This window comes from Vanellus vanellus (genome assembly GCF_965231255.1).
Source record: "Vanellus vanellus genome assembly, chromosome: 15".
NCBI classification, from domain to species: Eukaryota; Metazoa; Chordata; class Aves; order Charadriiformes; family Charadriidae; genus Vanellus; species Vanellus vanellus.
The window spans coordinates 17,774,274-17,795,957 of NC_138920.1; the positions used below are offsets into that span (position 1 = coordinate 17,774,274).

At 42.7% G+C, this 21,684-nt stretch overlaps 1 protein-coding gene across 1 annotated transcript in view; it reads right to left on the reverse strand.

Moving 5' to 3' along the window:
- PHACTR3 (phosphatase and actin regulator 3) overlaps positions 1-21,684 on the reverse strand; it is a gene marked incomplete at both ends in the record, with an annotated part of 115,304 nt that overhangs the window by 13,261 nt on the left and 80,359 nt on the right. The window contains 2 exons of the mRNA XM_082490929.1: positions 14,168-14,321; positions 21,188-21,435. Of these exons, the coding sequence (XP_082347055.1) occupies positions 14,168-14,321; positions 21,188-21,435 (402 nt within the window). The remainder of the gene's footprint in view (positions 1-14,167; positions 14,322-21,187; positions 21,436-21,684) is intronic.

Here is a 21,684-nt window from a genome sequence, read left to right on the forward strand (position 1 = left end):
CTGCCCGTCGGGAGGCAAAGGCTCTGCCTCTGAAATTGGCATCTCTATTACCAGAACATCATGTTCAATCTGACAAGAAGTTTATTTTCATCCTTCCTATAAGTAGCTGTGAAGAGGATGTGTGCCAGGGCTTTGAGTCACCCACGCGCTGCACTGTGGCAGTGAGGTACTGCTTGCAATGTACAATTATGGGTAGTAGTAAATCCTTGGTAGGAGGGACTTGCCTTTTACAGTCTGTACAAAATTAGAAGGCAGACACTGAGACACAATCTTGGTTTTACCCCAAGGTAATTCTGGAGCATGTAAAAAGTGGTAGCTGAGTGATGTGCCAGCATTTCCCATAACAGGGTAAGAGTAATTGCTGCCATTCTCTGATAGTAGGAGGCTAAAGAGCAGTATGAAAAGGGTGAGTTGGTACGGTAGATTCTGCGAGTTGCACGCAAAAACATTACAACTTTAAAATCGCCCAGTATTTGTGTCTATGTTTCTTCATAAACTATTTCTTGCATCCAAATAAGAAACCTGCCTTTGGATGTCCAGTAGGACATACTGGATAAATGCAGAGGCCATATATGTTGCCTTAATTACACATCTTATTCATTTGTTTTGGCCTTTAGCGCTGTCTGGATTTTCAAGGCTGCAAATCAGCAAAAGTCCAGTTAATTATGTTGTCATTCATCTCCCAGGCAATTACAGTTGTCCATCATTATAATTTCTGTGATATAAGCCCTGCAATGAGGAGTTCAGATTTCAGTTGGAATAATAACTACCTGCTTGCCCAGCGTGACCCTTGTATCATAACCCACTGTCCCTGAACGACCTACATCCTTGTGACAGGTTTGCTATTGCATAGTGTTACTTAGTGATAAGCACTGTGTGGGCTGAAACACACCAACAGAGCCAGTATCTAATTATGTGAGGGGATTCAGATGGAGAAGGCTTCATGGTAATCACTGTTTTCACCACCTGTGAAAGCCCTGCTGCATTTGACCTTTGGTTTCTGAGTTTTCTCTGTGTGTGAGGAAGGAAGGCCAGGCAGCTGGAGAGCAGAGCCTGCGTCTCAGTTCAAAGGCCTGCAGCAAGGCTCAGGGAAGATGCTGAGCATCCTTCCATCACCTTCAGGAGGCTTTTGCTTTCATACCTCTCTCAACATGTAGCTAAGGACTCTTGGATGATGCTGTGGCACATTCTAGGACTGAGATAACATAAAGGTTTTTATTTTCAGTTGAGCTATTCGTTACTATACAAGAAGTAATGCGCCTACATTAGGGTGTAAATGTAATAGCTTCTTAGTTCAGAACAAGAGCTTTCTCCTCTCCCTTCCATCTGCTCCCCCACTCTGTGGTTCAACAGAGCTGCTTGATAGCGGATCTGTCCTGTTTGTAATAGAATTACAATATTTCGTCATTAGTGTGACAAAAGTACAACTGATTTTTCAGCCAAAGACATGCTCTAAGTCTGCAGTTTGATGAGTGTTTCTTTCGGTAGCAATGTCAGCATGAGCAGCACTACCGCTTGCTCTTGCTTCTGCTTCGCCTTGCAGCTGGGCAAAGAACTGGTTCAGGGAATACATTCAAGCTAAAAATAGCTCAGCATGAAAAACTGCTGAAAGAACATGCTCTTCAAATAACAGTGCGAGTGGTGCAGACTCCCAGTGCAACTCCTCTGCTGAAGGCTGATGAGGGCTCAAGGCTATGTATTAAAATGTATGTTGAAGGGACTTCCAACTAAAGCAGGTGCTGGTTATGATCTGGGTCACACTGTGCAGGTCACTGAAAATGGTGAATAAAGTTTCATTGCAAAGCAATAGATTTTTTTATCTCTTTTTTTTTTTTTTAATTTTTTTTTCTGTGAATCAGGACTAAAACTCTGGAGCCCTGTGTTCCCACAGAAAAAAAAGAAAAAAACCAACAGTGTTTCCCACACCACAAAACCCCAGTGTTATGTAGCTCAAATTTGGGCAAATTGAGAACATTGTGGGTTTGATGCTTTAGGACAGGCAAACAAAAGGAATCATATAAATCCCAGGGTTTTACTTCTATGCCATTATTTATGTATTACCATTATACTATTTTAAATAAAGACATCTGCCACTGCTGAAGTGATACTAAAAATCAGCTCTGATAAGGACTGCTTGAGCAACAGTAGTGAGTCTACAAGTCAAATACTAGTAGACCAGAGGCAAATCTTAGCTCAGTGGTGGGGACTGCCCCTGTACTGAGACTTTTCAATACTCCTAGTGAAAGAGTTGCACGCTCCTGGATGCTTGCTGGGTAATGATATGTACAAAAAGAAAAGGGAAAAAAAAAGTTAAGTTTTAACTTCACTGTCTACATGATGCCTAATACAATGCTTGTGCTTGATCTCCTCCAGGGAGACTGAGGCTGGGTCACCAGCCACCCTTGAGCCCTGGACGAGATGAAGGGTCTGTAGGCTCATGACTCCGCTTCCTGGGCAGCCAGGAATGCAATTTCAGCCACCACAGTCAGAGGGAACAGGGACAGGAGGACAGAAAGACGTCAGTTTGGACTGTAGCGCTAGCTACATTTCAGAGTTTATCAAACAGAGATACTGTACGTGGATGGAAGTGTCCCAGAATGTCCCAACTTCAGCTAGGATGCTCCCTGTTGCACAGCTAGCATTAAGATCCTGCAAAACTGTGCACTTAACCTATAAGCAGTTTCCCCTGTCAACAGATGCCACTGCCCTGTACAACTGTGGGATCTGGGTCACTGGAAGAAATCACAGCTGGATTTGCAGAGAGCAGACAAAGAAATATTGGTATGCATAGCCTGTCAGCCTGCCTCTGCTGACTATATGTAAATTCTCCACCCCCTCATTTAATGCAAAATGATTTGAGAATGGGCATTCTTGCCATGGATACAAGCTACTGAGAATCTCCTCGTGCAATGTGAGCTCTGGAGCATATACTTCCCTATTCGTGGTAAACTGTATTTGTATATAAAGGACCCTTTGGCAATCTGCAAAGTCTGTGAAGTGACAAATAAACATCTGCAGGCATATTTGCCATTGCAAGGCGTTGCATAAAGCAACAGCAAGGGTCTACCCCAGAGCTGGTGGCATCAAGCTGTGTGAGCCTTCTAACTCAGCAGCTCCAAACCCTGACAGGAGCGGGCACGCCATTGCACTTCCCACACCGCTTGTAACCTCCGGCTTTACACCGAGGGATAGCTTGCTTAATCACTGAAGTAAATCAAGGAAAATGCAGCGCTCTCTTGGCTTTGTGTAATCCCTAAAGAAAACTAAACGATAGTGATCCCTAAAGTTGCAAATGCTTCTGGTATGACAGTCCCTGCTGGGAGCGTATGTGTGACTGCACACCCGCTGCCCCATTGCAGGGATCTCTCTGGGAACACTCTCCCTGGCAACACAAGTACTTTCTAGTTCTCTCTTGTCACTCACCCACACAGCATCTCCAAAAGGATGGGATATCCCTGCCTTCAGATAGCATATCACCATCTGTTGTACTATTTTCTGTTTCCCTCGTGCACGCTACTGTTGGCCCAGCATTTTTCAGTACAGAGCTAGACCAACAGCTTGCCCTCGTGCTGTCATTAGCCAAAGCTGGCCAGGGCCACACAGCCTTTGCCCACAGCATGCTCTGAATCCTGCTTCTTTACTGCATCACCATTTATTGTATTTTAATCTTTTGCTTTTTTCAAAATTTCTCTTGAGATTATCTATTGATTTTCAATGCAGAGTGAAGCGAGAAATTCCATTGAGAACTCAAAGATGTGGCCCAAGCACTCTGTAGGAGCGTGAGTCCCCTGGTCACGAAGACAGGAATAATCATCTATTTTGTAGTTATTTAACCAGCAGATCTCACGGTGCCCTGCAAAGCCAGTCTGTATGGTTATTCCTATTGTGCAGAATAGGAGAATGTGGCAAAGTGTCTTGTCTGGAAAACCAGACCTGCAGACCCTCCAGGGATTTATTCACTCCCCACTACAAATAGTATTTAATTGACTCTGTTTTTCTTTGGTTTTAAATCGGTCTGTGTGAAGAGTATGACTTGTCGGTTGATGCCACAAAGCGTGACACTGAGCGCTACAGACAGGCTAACTTACAGGAAAATGCAGACAGGATTTGAAATTAAAAACAGCATCCTCGTATTCTGCATGCTCTTCCCCAAAGCTTTTTGGACCCTCTTTAGTTCCATTTAGGATCCTGTGTTCAGTTACGGTGGTGTAAATCCAAATAGAGGTTGCCGGCAAATTTCAGTCAGGACAGAAAATTCTGTGCTTTTGAAATCTGGGATCCTCAATTGAATAAAATGTAAAAAATTAATTAGGTAACATTTCTTACTGACCCGAGCATTTAGTTTTGACATTACTGCTATGAGTTGTTGTGGTACAACATACACTGTTGCTGTCAGAGTGCAAGGCTGTGACAGAAAACCTTTGTGAAGTCTCCATGTTCTTGGGAAAGGATTCAATATTACCACCTCTGTGTCTCCTCAGAGTTGCTTTCTGTCTGCTGTCTGACTGCTGGGACGGGGGGAGCTAAGCAGAGCAATGTAAGGTGGCAGTGGCTTCATCAAAGCTAGAAAAGGTCTTGTCTCTCCGCAGATGACCTCTGTCGTCCGCTGGGTTTCTAGGCTTTGGCAGCATGTGTTTTTTCATTGCAGCGGATGCACAGCAAGTCACAGGTAATGCTGCATTCGAGTGCTGGGCCTCTAGTCCACTAGAAAGCCCTTGCTAAGCCTGCGCTTCCTGCTCCCATCATCCGTGTGGACCTAAGCTTGGCACTTCCACACACCTATCATTCTCTGTTAACTTTTCCTTTATGTTGTAAACAGGCTGTAAAAATATTTTTTTAAACTTAATTGCATGATGTCTATAAATATAACTTTGCTTACCACATTAGTGCTGGTTTGTTTAACTTTTTCTTGAGAAGGAGGATTTCTCCCCTGTTGGGTGGTATTTGGAAGCAGTGTAGCGACTCCCTGTGATAATTAGAGTAATAAGGCTGCAGCGTAGCCTGGGCAGAATATGGCTTTTGCAGACACCCTCAAATTAGCCCAATCTCTTTGCAACAGACCAGCTGCTATCTGGAGAGACTGTTGTGAGATCCTGGCTTTTTATTTTTTTAACATGATTTCTGAAAAACTAATGAAGTATTAATTCAGTCAGAATTTAATTTGCTTAATGAATATGCTCATCTCAAGCAAATGACAATGGCTGTTCATCTGTGAGCCATGTAGCCTCGATTTTGAGGGCTTTTTTTCAACAGTGAGGCACTCATGTTTTGGTTCTGGTTTTTGTCTCTTGGCCGAGTAAGATTTTGTATAGTTTTAAGAAAGAAAAATACCAACTGTCACATCTTTGTACAACAAGGGACTGACTGGCTAGAAGCAACCTGTTTCTAAGGCGATTTAAGACTCAGATTTTCCCAACATGCTGTTTCTTTAAGCAGGGGTGTTTCCTAGTTGCCTCGATACAGTCCTCTGCGTAAGTGGACTTTCAACAGAACGCGGTGCTCAACATCCAAAGGTGTTGTCGGTTTCTTTTTCATTTCACTGGATAAATCCTTGACCATGGATTGATATATCTGGGAGTCCTGTTTTGTCTTTTGGTGTGTTACATGCAACAGCTAAAGAAAAAGATAAAAAATGAGAGCGCTTTCCAGGGGAAAAAATGTCTCTCTAGTTTCTGGAGCAGTCAAGGAAGTGTGCTGGCCACTTGGATGAGTTAATTATCCTGAAAATCAAATACTGAAGGAAACTTGCATGCTCTGTTTGACCCGAGTAGCTCCCAAGCTACACAAATAAACAGGAAAAACCCCACAAGACCCGATTATACAGCTGCAGCTTGCCAGGTGGGCACAGGCAATGGAATCAAAAAGATTCAGCTAGAACTACATTTTAATAATTGATACGACTGTACAATATTTATTAAGCAGTGTTTGATTAGAAACAATGACCTTCTGTTCTGACCTGTTTTCTCTCCTTCCCCCCCTCCCTATTTTCTAAATATTTATTTCCTTCATTTTTCACCCCCGTCGCCTCGTCTAAGCTTACTTCAGAAAGGGGGAAACTGTGCTAGACTGACCCAGTTTTTCTACGTGAAAGCAGCAAGCCCAAGGCTTGGATTCCTGGGAGGAATTAAGATCTTGAATGAACCAGGCTACAGAAGTTGTGCTTGGAGCCGCAGGAGGAGGAAACTGTAGTAACTCTAACAGTATTTGGAGGGCCAGCAACTGCGCTGTATTAATTGCAGTTTCCTTGGATCACATGTGGTGAGCCAGTTCTTGGAAGAGTCCAAAAACATGCTTGAGTTCTTCACGGAAAGGTGCAGATGACTCATCTGACAACACGGGGCCATAAATCAGTGATAACATACTGCTGTGGTCGTAGCCATATGCCCTCCAGGTATGGTGTGTGCAAATGTGACACCGCACAGTAAGAAAGCTTTGTCTCTTCCCTTCCCCAATCTAAAAGCCATACTACAAATTCTGCGGAAGCGAATTCTATCCCCTTTGGTACTCTGCAGGCAATTCAGCAGCAGTTATGGTGAAATTCATTTATATCCAGTCTGTATGTAAAGTTGGCTAGGCTTAAAAGGGGAGGGGGGGGGGCAGTGTGGGAGAACCAACACAACCCCAAAACTACCCCTCCCCTCTCCCTCTCTTGTTCTTATATGCTTCCAAGCAGCAAGTCTGAAATTGAGTACATTAAAACTGGAAAACATGCAGCCAAACCCCCTTCTGGCTGAGATTCTGCTTAGACCAGTTCATAGTCTTTCAGATACACACTGTCCATCCCATCTTACTTCTTTTTCAACTACCATTAAGTGCTTGGCACTAAAAGTGCTTAAAACATTTTTCCTGAATTTCACGAACAGGTTTAAAACAAAAAAACTACTCCTAAGTAATCTCTGCAACACAGTGACCGTACCCACAAATGGTGAGGGCTGCCGCCATGAATGCCTGAATCCCTGCTCAACCCTTGGGGTATCAGTAGCTCACAACTGCTACAGCACATTGTCCTGGTCAGGTTTTTGTCATAAAACAGCACAAATGGCTGTGACAACCAGAGCAGCTTACTTTGGTCCCTATCGATTAAGCTCTGCAAATTAAATTAAATGTCTCTCTGTAATTACTTGTGCTGCAGATCCAAACTAACTTAAGGACCTGAATCATAATCCAGTGTAAGGTGAAGCATTACAGAGCATTATTGGCTTTCTGCAGATTTCCGTTTTGTTTTATGACTCTTGTCACTTTACAGGGTGAGGGCCCAGATGTGTAGATGCCTATTTTCTGAGATCTGAGCCAGAACAGATGCTGCTATTTGTAGGCATTTTGGCAGGGCAAAAGAAGTGCACTGTTTTCTTCCCTAAAATGTTTTCCTTACTTAATTACACTTGCTTTAGCAGTTTTCCTGCAAGTTTATTTACATAATTATGCTCCCTTGTGATACATTACAGCTTTCTGAACCCTGTTTTTTTTTATTTCTGGTTTCACATACACCACTTTTGCTAGAAGACCTATTCGAGGAATTGACTCTGTGCCCCAGAAAAGGCCCTGGATATTCCTCTCTGCGTTTACACCTCCTGCTCTGCTCTTCCCTTCCCCGCTGTGCATTGACCTGCTGCCCTTGCCTTCCCTGTGCCATGGAAAACATGTTTGATTATGAATTCCCGGCACTGGAGCCAGTGAAGTAGAACAGAGCAGTGCAAGGAGTTAGTGTCTTCCCAGAAGACAATCTCTCGGCAGCTCTGCCTCAGACGTGTGAAAGTTTTTCTTGTCCCCAGGCAGAAGTAACTGCCCTCTGCAATGACACTTTCCCGTGTTAGCACAAACTAAATACCCAACATATTCAACAGGAGGCAAATACTGAATCCTTAGCGATACGAACCTGCACTGACAGCAGCTTTGAGTGGTGTGCATATTGTTCAAATCAAAAACTAATGCACAGGACTAAGTCCTTTCTGTTGCAGCCCTTTATAAGTGAATTAGCGTGCTCAAAAATTCTTGCCAAACATGCTGTGGGCTGGTCTGAGACAGCAAATTGCTCTTTCTGGTTCATCTGCAGATCACGGCTCCTGCCCAGAGCTGATAGGGTGCTCCATAATTAATTGTGCACGCACTGTGCTTCATTACTGAAGCAAGCAAGCACCTCTGGTTAAAGAGCTTCTGTCCAGAGGGTCCGTTATGATCACACACTCATGGTGGTTAGGTTTCTTTCTTACTTGCTGACCAGGGATTCACATTAGTGAAGCTGATTCTATTTTTGCAAGTGTAACACAAGAAAGGGAACAAATGCTGCTTTTTCCAAGAGCTGTTCAGTCCGTAAGAGAAAGGGACAGGGTAGTCAAGGTATGGCATGTACAGATGTACACGAACCTCTTCTAATACACGTATCTGAGCTGCATCGCAGCTCCCTTGGACCTGAAAAGCCCCGTAAAAGAAGGCTAAACTGACTCATTGCTTGGAGACGTTAACAAAACTTGAGCTTTCTCCCTTTCCTCCTGATTGTTATCCTTGAAGACTGTCTCAGAGTAACTCTGGCAGCAGACACTAAACCTCAGCCCCCTTGACTCTAAGGCTGGTGCTTTCTGTCACTGGGCACATAACAGGGTTTCCAACTGTGTGTCACTGTCTGACACCAAGGAAAGGCATGGGGAATATTAATGCCTATGGGACCCTTACATCTAAATCCTGGAGGCAGCTCCAAAAAATCTCCACGATTACTTACACCTCCCCCATTTTTCCAATCCTTTCCCCTCACCCCACACAATATTTTTATTTTCTGTAGCCTGAAAAGCTGAGCCCATAATAGAAAAGGGAGAAAAGATGAAAAACAATCCCAAATCCTCACACAGCACCAGGTTTAAAGAGCATTCGGGCACTGTGCAAACCGTTAATAAAATACTGCATCCACATGCAAATCTCCAACAGCAACCCCCCAGCTGGTCCCGCTGCCAGCATCTCGTCCTGCTGTCTAGTGCAGAGCAAGGAGAACAGGAGACTCCCTCGGCTTACACACACGCCCACAGAATTAAATTGTAGCTCTATATATAGCTCCCGTCTCATGCGAGGAGCTGAGGCTTTCACAGACGCCCACGCTGCGCTCGCTGGGGTTATTTTTAGCATCAGTGACAAGGTTACCTGGATGATTCCTGCCAAATAAGAACGAAATGCATTAAATTGTACACACCTAATTAGTGGTGACAGCTGATCTTTTCTTTGTGCCTGCCCCTGCCTTTCTGCCTCTGGAATAAATCTGTGTCATGTCTTCCCCGCCTTCTGAAACCAGGGCAGTTCCCCGATTTCTAGTTCAGCAAGTGGGAGTTTGAGCACAGTCGGAGCTTCATCAAAAAACCTCGATAATCTCCAGGTGAATTTAGGCTAGTCTCTAAACTGGGCTCCATTCAGTATCTACGTAATTACAGCGCTGGGGCCACTCGTAGGTTGTATCTCCCCCCCCTTTTTGGTCAAAATCAAATAAAATGTTCCCCAAAGTTCTGTAGATTCAGCCCAGTTTCCCCTCCCAAATCTCTTGGTCTGGAGGGCTGATGCCTTTTCAGCGAGCAAAGCTGCACTAAGATGTTTCTGTGAGGGAGTGGCATGGGACATGCCGTTCTTGGGAAGTGGGTCACAGCTTTTTTTTCATCAATAGGTAAAATTTGCCTTTATCATTGCTCTGTGTTGAACTGTCATGCTTTATGCTTTTAGGCTGCAAATCCGAGGTGCGGTTTGCTTGGTATTGTTCTGTCTCCAGCAGCACTGTGAACTTCACGCTCTGCTACATGAGGCTGAGGTACAAACCAGTGTCTAATCTGGGTGTGCATTTAGCTACGTCTGCAGTTTCTGGGCACGTCAAATCAAAAACGCCTTTCCAAGAACCTCAGGGCAGCACTAGAACTACAGATTTCCAGATGTGGTGAAGCACTCTATAAAGATGCCTCCTTTTTCACTTTACGTTGCCAAGAAACCTTGCCCCAGCATGATCCGCTTACCCATGCCAAGATTTTCAATGTGGTAAAGATCAATTTTAGGTGCTCAAGTTTTGGTTCCGCTGTGTCCACAAAACCATCATTCTTCCTGTCTGACTCCTTTGATGCCCACATTTCAGTATCTGAATTCCTGTCTCCACGATCTTTTAAGTGCCGCTTAATGCATCGTGTCTACTTATGCAAATATCCAAGGAGGTGAAACAGAACATGAAGTGAAAATTACAAGTATAATCTTTTCCGGGAATTCATGTTTTCATTGAAACATTAAGTAATAATGGAGTGTCTTTAACTGTGGTTATCCAAGGCATACTTGAGAAGTACCAGCCACCCAGGCAGTTCAAACGTTAACTTTCTAAACAGTCAGATATCAAATTCAATTAAACAACCTTTTCCTGCATCACTCTTCAGCCTAGCGACTATTTTACTCCTCCAGTTTCAGCATAAACCGCTTCTAGAACAAAGTGAGACTGTAAGGCAGAAAGCAGTTATTGCAAATAATCGTACTTGCAAATGTCTCTTCTGCCTCTTGACACAAAGAGCTCTCAATTCACTGATTTCCACTGAGGGCTTATTATCTGCATGCCGAACACATGATAATGGGAACCAGGACCTGTTGGGAGCCCTGTTGCCTAATGCACAGTAGAATGTTGCAAGTGCGCACCATGGCCCGGGACACTGGGGATGCATGAATTGGTAAGAGAAAACACTACGGGAAAGGGAAATCAGGGGAAAATGGAATACTGCCATTTTGGATGGAGGAGGAGGAAGGAGAAGTGCATGTTTCCACGGCAACAAGTGGTAGACTAAATTGGCTGGGAGCGCGAAATATGGGAAATACACTTTTCAAAAACAGCAATGCACATAAATGAATACTTGAATCGGTACTCATGCCGCTGTCAGTCAATAAGAAATCTGAAGTCAGAGGACTTGCACGGCTGTTAAAGTAGAATCTGGCCCAAAAGATCTAACAGAATTCCTCGATCTCTCTTCTGAGATGCAATGAGTGGGAAAGGGAAGAAAAATAGGGATTTTAGCTTTGACTGCATAAACACCCATCAGCACGATAGCAGAGAGTTGGTTTTCTCAACAGGTTCACAACTACTGTTGAAATGTATTACAACCACAACCATTTAAAAATACAGCATTTTTGAGAAAAAGTTATTCTTTTGTGTCCCCGTTTTTGAAGTTAGATAGACACTATTATTCGGTATATTTTGCACATTATATACGTCAGCATAGCTTTCCCTCTGGAGTACAGAGCCAGGCTGTGTTAGCTGTGGGACTGAGGCAATTTGCTAGACAGCTCTAGACTTTCAAATCCCTACAAATGTGCTAAAAAATATTGATCTTGAAAACAACTGCCTGTTTTCTTGCCATTCTTATGCAGACAGCCATATAACTACTGACTAATCTGCCCATACATTATTTTGTGCTAAAGTACAGCTCTGTAGCCTGATGGTACACGTGGTACATAGCTGAGCCGGCAAGTCCTGTTGCTGCTATCAAAGCGTTACTGGTACAGCAGCAGCAGCAACCTGCTCTTATCAGCACAGGTAGTGGCAAAATCATACAGAGACCAGACATTTCTATGGTATCCCATTTCCTGGTCAGTGCTTCTCACCTGAACGCTTAGCAAGTTGTCACAAAGACAGAAGGAGAGACTATCCTGCCACATATACCAGTACAATGAATGGGTTTAAAGAGGCAAGATTTTCACTCTGCCCAGTGCGGTTACACTTCCATGCCACTGTGGGTTATGCTGGGGTAGTCTGGGTTTTGTGGGGTGAGACCTAGTCAGTCCTAATCAGAAATTCCAGAGGGATATCTCTAGGGCTTTGACTCTTTGGCCTTTACCCCTACCCATTTTTACTTCTTTTGTTGTTGTTGTTTGGGACATGTACTTTCTTTTCCCAGTGTAAATATTTTCCTGCATGTGTCCACCACCTGAGCTTGTTTGCATGGTCATGTTCTATTCTGGTGGATGAGTTAAAAGCTAAGCAGAGCTCTGCCAGTGCACATATGTGCTGGAAGTTGTGTGGGAGATTGCTTCCAATCTGTTTTGCCATTCCTGGCTATTCCAGCAATCTCTGCACCGTCTGTTCCCTGAGCTGTGCCGAATCTTCCACGTTCCAGGAGGAAGGAACTAAGTGAAAGCCTGTCTTCCAGCACTTGGAACAAAGATGGCTTTTAGCCATCCTCTAGACATCACCAATGAGACGAATAGCCTGCACCACAGATTGCTCCATGAGCCCACAGCAGACGGTATGGAGGCTTCCTTCACTGCGCTTACCTACGGACAATACACTTCCCAGCTTCTAGTAATGACCAGCCCTCTTCTTCACCAGCAGAGCAGTTTCCTTTCTAAGTCCTTGTACTGACACTGGACTTTAGGTGTGCCTCCTTTAAAATAATTCTTTAGGCTCATTATTAAGCAAGCTAAATGGTAAATGAAAAGAAAGGGATAAAGCCCACAGCTATACCACCTGAAACTGCAATTCATTAGACCTTTCACACTGGGAGAAGTCAGGCTGTGTTGAAAAGAGATGTGACCTTCCAGGCCTTTCAGCAATATGAGGTGTGGCTGGAATGAGATAATCTTCTCACACAGTGAATACTCTGTTATGGTCCAACTTGATTTTAGGGATGCAGTGGGGTGGAAACCAGTTTTGTTTATTTTAGAGCCATAAAATTAGGCTCCTGACCTGTGAAGACATTTAACGAGCAATTGACTGGCCAAAATACTGGAATTAACAATATCAGAGTGCAGCTTGAAATATTTCCCTGATGTGAATACACAAGGCTTGCAAGGTCAAGATGATCAAGGCCATGGTCAAGGTCCATCGCACTTTCCTTTCTAAGACAACGAGTATTAATGTGGCATATCTATGAATTTCTCTGCCTGTAACTCTTGGAACTTAATGTAAATTGTAATGTGGTATTTTCTAGTTATATGGGATGTACCTGGTTTGTGTGACGGGGACTGTCATCTGCTCTGTCTTGTGCAGTCACTGGCATAATGCACTGTTCTCCTTTGGGTGTAAGGTGCTACCATGCTACAAAGAATGAACAGCAATCACTGAGACTGGAGGAAGGTGATTATTCCATCTCCAACATTGCAGGGGCACCATGAGGTGCACCCCGAATCTCATCTGTTCATTCAGCAGCTCATTTCTCAGCTGAGGACAAGTGTGGTAAACTCTGGTCCATTAGGACTTGTGCTCTGATCCACATGCGTGCTCATTCCCTGTCCCCTGAGGTAAAGTTTAATCAAATGCACACACATGAATGAGCTAGCCTAAATATCAATAAATGTTTCTTTCAGGAGAGGCTTGAGATATTTAATATTTAATAAGCCTTGAAAATGAACTTCTGTTCATGTTTCTTAATTTGATTCCAAGCATTTTGGCGGCAAGCAGTGCTCACTGTCCCAGTGTGGGCAGGCACAGCACAGATTATTTAACAATCCACTTTGTCTCATCTAAAATATTCATGTTGCAGATATCCAAATGTAGCTCTCAAAAAACACACACAAAAACCAAATGGTGCAGTCTGAGCCTCACAGTTACCTTAAATCATTGCTTTAGGCTACACGCCACAGTAATGATGTTTCTCTCACAGCTCTACCCTGTTGCCCTGGTTACTGATCAAAACCAAAGCATCCCTGCCATCCTTACAGCTGGACCAGCACAAACACCTTACCCACGTGAAGGCAATGGCACTGAAGTTGCTTCTTCCTTTAAGCAGAAGTACAGCCACCAATGCATACAGCAGCTTTCCTTTGTTCAAGTAAATATGCAACTACAACAATTGCCATTATCCTCAAATTCAGCTAGTGCTGACAAAGCAAAATCAAGTTAATACGTAATTGTATTATTATTTTTGTTAAAGCAATAGCCTTTCTGGAGGACCTCAAAATCTTGGTTACGTCAGTGGAGCTGCAGGTAGATTTGGAAGAATTTTGTCTCCCACATTGACTTCTGTCCTGTTTTCTATTGAAAACAAGGGAATCCTGACTGAAAAGGGAGTTATGATTTTTTTCAGGTGACTGATTGACAGCTGAAAATGTGCTATTTGTGTATGATTCACTGCAGGAAATGGACTTGGGGGTGGGTGACAGTGTCTCATCTGACAATACTCAGAGGACGCTCCATTGTGAAGGAAGGTTCCTCCCTGTTCTTAGATAGACTTACTTTGAGAGTTTCATCTCAATTTGCTGCCGGATTTCCTGTCTTTCCTCATCTGTCCTCCTTGGGAAAATATTCCTGTCTTCCAGCTCCTGCTTACTTGGTCTGTTTCGTAGTTTTACTGCCAGCAGTTCTTTCTTGCATTTCCTTGGCAAAGTACCTGGGACATGCATTGAAAAGAAAGTTAGTAGAAAGACAGGTCCTAGAGATGAAACATGAACATATGAAGAGGGGGAAACCTACAGAGCGACAGTGATGTGTATGGTGGTGTGCAATGAGCAGTTCTACACGTTAATATAAGTAAGTAGCACTATAATTGTGCGGGGCTCAGACACAAAACTGCTTACAAATGCAGAAGGATCATATTCCTCTGTTATCTTTGTTATCCATTATAAGCAAGCAGTGCTCTCAGGTGAAAATTATTTGCAGCTGAGACGTGATTCACGTCACTAGTTTAGAAGGCAGAGGCTGTGCATCTTGCCTCAGTCCTCTGAGCATCCCTCAAGGCCAGAGCAATCCCTATTCCTGAACCGTTCAGTAGTTCCTTTGCAGAAGGACTGGATTGCTGAGGGACAGCAGTGGCCGGGACAGGCACACCTTCCTCTCTGGATCCCCAGGCGTAACCAGGAACAGATAATGGTAATTGAAGCAATCAAACTTGTTGCTTGGCATGTATGTATATATGCACACACAGATATATATAAAAATATATGTCTATTTATATATGCACACACACACATATAAATATATATATATATTAAATCTTATTCTGGTTTTCTGGCATTAGAAATTAGAAAATCAGAATTGCAAGCAGACACCGTGTGTAACTCCTAACACTAAATGTAAGCCATTACGTATGTCTACATCCTGTTCAGTGTGTGTCACAACAGAATATCATTTAGCAATCAATACTAGACTGTTGAAATTAGTCCTTTCCCTCTGAAGAGAGGAGGGGCAAATATTCCAAGGAATGAAAGAAAAGGTCAGGTTTTACGATGATTTGCAGAATGCTGGCAACTTCATTGGGCATGCGGGCAATAAGAGACACAAATACTTACTGTGATTGCATGACCTGTTGTGCTTATTGTAAAAATATGATACCACATGTTTTCCATCAAACCAGGCAACCTGAAAAATTGCCGTTACAAAAGAACTATTCATAGGAGACCACTGCAGCAACTGTAGAAGGCTACTGCTCTTGAGTGTGCTGGATGTTGAGTCCTTGATACTGCCCCTCTGATGACATTAGAAACATCCCTTTACTCTTACTGGAGGGAACTGTATTTGAGCTCAGGTATTTCTGTATCTCTGGTGTAACTGTTTAGACTTCAGCAAGCTAAACAAATGAAAATTGGACTCCTGAGCTTATAAAACCATTTTGCCATGTGTTTGGAAAATGGCTGTAAAGTAGAAAGCCATCTTTATTTTCAAATGCAGACTGAAAGTCTGAGGTGCTGTCCATATTTGATGAGGGGTAGCTTGCTTATGATGGGGGGAAAAGAAGAGGGAAGCGGTATTAAAACCAGTGAGCTGCTGAGTCGTACTGGTAGGACTACAGTCTTCCAGCAATCATGTTACAGGTAGGTTGTAAGCAAGTAAATTTACGCCAGATCCCTGCATACCTCTACTGTGCTGTACTGGCTTTTGTGGTGTCCAGTCCAGGACTTCAGCAAAGTCTGAAAATTATCATTGCAGAGTAGCACCAGCCAGATGGGGTTTGGAGCATTGTCAGGGTATGCAGGAACTACACTTAAATCTTTGCATTTGCTTCATCTTGGGAGCGCGGTGTGTAATAGGAGGTTATTTTGTTTTGGTTCTTTTTTACTTTAAAGGAGTTTGGAGGTTTTTTATTTAATGCTTTACCTTTTCTAGAAAAGGTCATCTAATTTTTAAAGAAAATGACATTTAATTGGTATTTTTGTTTGGCATTTGAGATAGGATTAAAGTCTATTTTTTAAAGGATGCTCGGAGCTTGGCAAGATACTAAATCCTAAACAGATTCTCATTCCCAAATATTGGAGCTTTGTTTGCTATGATTCTGTGGGCCTACATTATTATTATCACTATTGATTTCGAATTTCCTTATGCAGAGGGGAGGAGTCTACACCACATCCACGCGTACATGTTGGGAAGACGAGCAGACAGTAGTTACGGCCTCCCTGCGTGAGCAGGGACAAGTCTCCTGATAGTTGCAATGGTCTAAAATTAAACTTTTTAGAAACCATAATCAGCTCAAAACCTTGCTTAGAGTCTAAAAGCTGTGCCCTTGTTTAACACCTTCCTCCTAATGCTTTCAAAGTCTATTGCAAACATTAATTAAATTAAACCACACAGCCCTCTGAAGTAGTAGGTATGCATTTAACAGATGGGTAAAGAAGTTAAATGATTTGGCTGATGCCATGCAGAGCCTTCTGCTAACTGAATATACGGCTCCATCAGAAACATTTGGCTCACGAAGCCTGGGCTTGGGACTCTGTCAAGGTTTTTCAAGCCTCCACCTCACCGGGAGTGGGTGCAGAGTGGGTGTTTGCAATGCTCGATCCGTACAGCACAGGAACCAACAGAATTCCTTCTGGAAACAATCTGAAGCATGTTTGGGGCTAGCAAACTCCCAGGTATCCCTGAACATGTTCTCATTTTCACCTGGAAATTTTAAACAGGCGGTAAGAGGAATTTGGTCATGTCAGGAGATTGCTGCAGAGAGACTGCACGTGCACATTAAGCCCAATGTCTCCAGAACACGACAGACGTACCGCCCATGTGCTGGCCATCTGCGCAGCGCGTTTGCAGGCAGTTCAGTGCATCCTGGGTACGCTGAAAGCAATGTATGTATACACTATACAGCGCACACATACATCTCTGTCCAGAACTGCTTAGAAGGAAACAAGGGAGCTCTATACATGTGTAGTCAACACTTTTTTTAGTTTGTTTAGAGAATAAACGGTTATTCTCCCATTCATCGGTGACAGCAAAGGCATGAGCATGCAGAACTATCCCTACTCCCTTCAGGCCATTATAAAACCACTTGCCATACCATACGACACCTGATCTTTGAATTGTGGGAGGACAAGCACTAAAATCACATTGATTATTTGCTCGGATGAGGTCAGGGCTCATTTTCTGCTGTCCCTCCTCTCATGGACAGCCAGCTGACACCCATGCTCTGCAGGCAAGACTGGACCTTTTTGCAAGAAGTCAGGTTTTGAAGCTGATGTGGAGACATTGGCCTAAGCTAGCTCAGTGTATGCCCTAGAGGCTTGTATTTCAAAGTGGGACTGAACAATGCAATATTTTGCTTGAAACAAAGTAAAATGAAGCAGCTCTACAAGGTCTTGACTACTCCCAGGCTGCTCGGCTGCATACTTAGAAAGAGTCTACTACTTTGTGAAATTAAAAACACAAATTACATCTGAAAAATCTCAACTTTAACCCAAATCCTGCTGTTGTATTAGAGGAGTGGAGAGCATATAACCCACTCAGGATAAGCTGTGCTCACTTCGTCCAGATGTCTGGATTTCTAAAAGGCTTATGCTATAGCCACTCCCATGGTCCATATGCACTGTGCACTGATTAATCTTTAGGGTATTTCACCAAATAAAAATGCAAGAGATCTGGATTAAGCTGATCTGCTAGTCTAAGGAGCTGTTCCCCATGCCTGCCCAATTGGGTTAATTCCTGAAAAATAATACCTGCCCAACAAAGTGAAAAGGGGGAGATGATATTACCCCCTTCAGGGAGACACGCCAGGAAACACTGTGTAGTTCATCTGTTTTCATCTTGACCGGCCGACTGATGGGCAGTTCTGTTATTCCACCTGCTGCAGGAACCCATATCTGATGTTTCAGAATTAATAAACAAATGAATAAAACCTAAGAACAAAGAAGAAATAAAGCCCCAAACTAGTTTTCCCCACATCCATCTTCAGCACCCTGAGGCAGATTCCTTCCTGATCGCTATCTCAGTGGAAACTGAACCTGCAAATACCCTTATTCAAGTATTTTCTTCCTTAGGGTTGTTTTTCCTGGTCAATAAGGCATGTTCAGTGCCGATCTGTCCCACGGCCAAGCTATCTCAGGCAGGATCTTGGCTGTGGCTTTTTTTCAAGATTTATAGCAGCTCAGCTAGGTCAACAATAAATGCTTTGAAAATTCACACCCTTTTCATGCTTGGTCTGCAGGTTCCTGAGAAAAGTTCCTGGTTTAATTCAGTTGAATCATGACATTTAATTTCCTGTATGTTTACTGTTCTTTCTATCAAGCAAAAGGCAAAGCCTAATGCTGCATGCTGATGGAGAGACCTTGCTTGCGCGAGTTATCAGTTGGGGGCTACATGCTAGTTATGTTATTTTTTTAAACTCGTGCACAAGGCTACTGTCTTGCCTTGTGTTTTTAGAGGTTTCAAAGAATGATTTATGGAGTAGGGTGCTAATGGAAAGCCAAGGTACAATTCCTCACTTTTTCCAGACTTATCTGTAACCTGTACCAATCTCCCTGTAACCTTAGGGCTGTTGCACAGATGCACTGTTCTGCATCACAATGGCAATGGCAAAGTTGGTGATGTGCTAAGGCAGTACAGTAATTGTAAAGCAGCTTTGGATTTATGGATAGTTTTATCCCCTGACTTGCAAACCAGCCCGGATTCTTTAAACTAGAAAGAGTCTGGCGCTTTTCAGGGAATTATTTTGGTGCTATCCCTGTCACTCCTGCAGCTCTCATTCCTCTGTGAAATGCAAATGGAAGCATTTGAATGAATGGTGGCACAAGCAGTGCCACCCAGTGTCAAGACCAGAAATGCCTTCTTATGTCCCAGCTTGCACTGAGTAAATGGGCAGCGGTCACATCCCCAAATCTGTTGTCTTCTCCGTGGCTGAGGTTATACCACCCCGCACCACGACTTCTGTGGTTTAAGCGACCCTGTTGCCCAGCTTGCCATGTACCCATCCGTGGCAGCTGAAACTTTGTGTGGCCTGGGTTTTTGCCGTGCCCTTAAAATGTGCCCAAACCAGCAGAGCAAGCACCAGGCTTGTCCAAGAAATTAGATCTTTTGCAAAACTGCAGATTTACAACCTGCAAGGACAAGGCAATCCACAATGATCTTCGGCCATCTTAAAGAAAATGACCTTATGCATGAAGCTCAAGTCTTATGATGATTTGGATCAGTTTTAGCGGTGTATGGGATGGGCCTATTGATGCAGAGAATTGAATGCCAAACAGTGAGATAAACTGATTACAAGGAAGAAGTGTGTGTAGCTACAAACAAAGAAATGAGAGAAAATTATTGCTAAAAACTATTTTTGTTGAAGTTGGAAAGTATTTTACATGGAAAAAGGGATTGTATTCATATCTGGAGCCTCTTTATCAAATGCTAAACCATCTTCGTTTGCTCTTTTTGCCCTCAGCGTACAAGTGCATGTAAATACTAATCTGTATATAATCACTGCACTACCTAATTTCATAACAAACCTTTTAGTTTTCAGCTTTTCAGATAAGGCATCTAACTGTCTGTCTACATATCTACATGTGCACTTCTATTACTAGCACACCATCACGAGAACTGGGGAAGCAGGTCTGTATGTGGTCCTGGCCCCTAACATTTTAAATTTGGGCCATTAATCTTATCACTAAAACATTCAAGAATGTATCAGCCTCATCTCATTACATTCACCAATTAGTCCTATAGGCTTTTCCATCCAACTTTTACATCAGTTAGTCTATAACGCTGCATTTAAACCATTCTTAAACCATCATCAATACAGCAACACTGTTGCTCAACTGTAGTAAACAGAAATATTTCAGAATTTTAACACTTATTGTGGAAAGCCAAGAGCTGCTTCTAGATATCACTGAAATTTGTACAATAACCAATGTCCTTCTATCATCATAATTTCTGTGTTCACAGACAGTGAATAATTATTTTGTTAAATACATAGAGTATTCATCTCCCACAGTAAAATATTCAGATTTATTTTTACTAGTAGGGGATAACATATTTTTTGCCTGGCTGATTCTAGCTTTTACAATTTATACCAAAGGAGACCACTTTTATGATCAGAAACAGCACATAGTCAGAAAAAAAGAAAGATAGAACTTAAAAGGTGATTTTTAAGTTATCCTTACATGCACAGCAAATATGCAATGGATTCTCTTTTGTTTTGCCTTTTCTCAGTTGTCTATTCTGTTGCTAGGTGTCTTAAGACACAGTAGCAGAACTCATGATTCCTGTGTGCTGGCTTATACTTCCTAATAGGAATTTTAAAATTCATCCTTTATCTGTTAGAACAATTATTTTCTTTTTTGATGAATTTTTCTCTTCCTGCCTCCTCTTAACGCATTGATGAAGACATTGAAGGATCCATTTCAGGCTGAATCTTTGTCCTGATAACACAGAGAATATTAAAAGCTTGAATGAAAATCGAATTTTCTAATGACAAATTATTATTGTGCCAAAGCCCACTTAAATAATTGCTCAGGATTATACAATGCATTCCCCATATGTCTCAAAAAGGGGGTAAAATGGATCAAATGGAGATGCAACTTTCTTCTTTAAGATATTTTCCCTGCATGTTAGTCCTTCCTAGATTCATTGGTCTCTTCCACTTTTCACTGTACCATCACTGCTCTGGGATAATAGTCCTAAAATGGGACGCTTCCAAAACATCCACAGCACGGCACCGGGGATACAGAAAGCTTTGCCTGCCAACAGTGAGGGGTGTCTGCAAGTGCTGCCGTTCTTAGACAGTAGTACAAAGGGTACATAAGTAACTGAAAGGGTACAGAATACAAATACAAATACTTATCAGCATAAGTCTAAACTTCATCTTAGTGTGCAGTATCTAGCAAGACAAACAGATCACAAATAACTATGAATCGAATCTAACTTTAGCTTTTCACCAAGATTCCTTGAAAAAGTTGATGTGACAACAGAGGAATTTATACTGCTCAGTATTTTCTGTTGCATGCTGCCTTGTTTAGAGCATTCCGTTAGGCTACAATAGTATATCTTCATAATATAAGTGACTTTCCTTACCAGAAATAATGGAGTCATTCAAAACTTCCTCATCCTGATAAAAAACAGAGTCTTCCTTGAGTTCTGAGTTCATGATCATGTTTTCTTTGTTCTCATCCGACTCTTTAACTGAGTTCCACTTATTTTCTGAATCACTGCTGTAACTCAGTGAGTTCTCCTTTTCTTTGTTGCGCTCAATGCTAGATGTTCTGGTTGGACGGACATCCACTCTTTTTTTTGGAGAGCCTTTGCTTTCTCTTCCATGGAAGCTGTGGGTGGAAGGTGCACAGCCCAGTTTTTACAAAAGACTGTTTTATTGCCACAGGAGGAACTTATCATTATATGAGAATGAGCAGGATGTCCTGTAGCTCATAAAGCCCAGGGCAGAGAGTTCAACATGGGACGACACGGGATGGCGTTCTCAAGACTGTGTTGAGAATGGCTAACGTAGACCTGCTTTCCTATCTCTGTCATAAAAATAAGGTACGGAAGGGTAGTGACTCATGTATTTCTTTGAT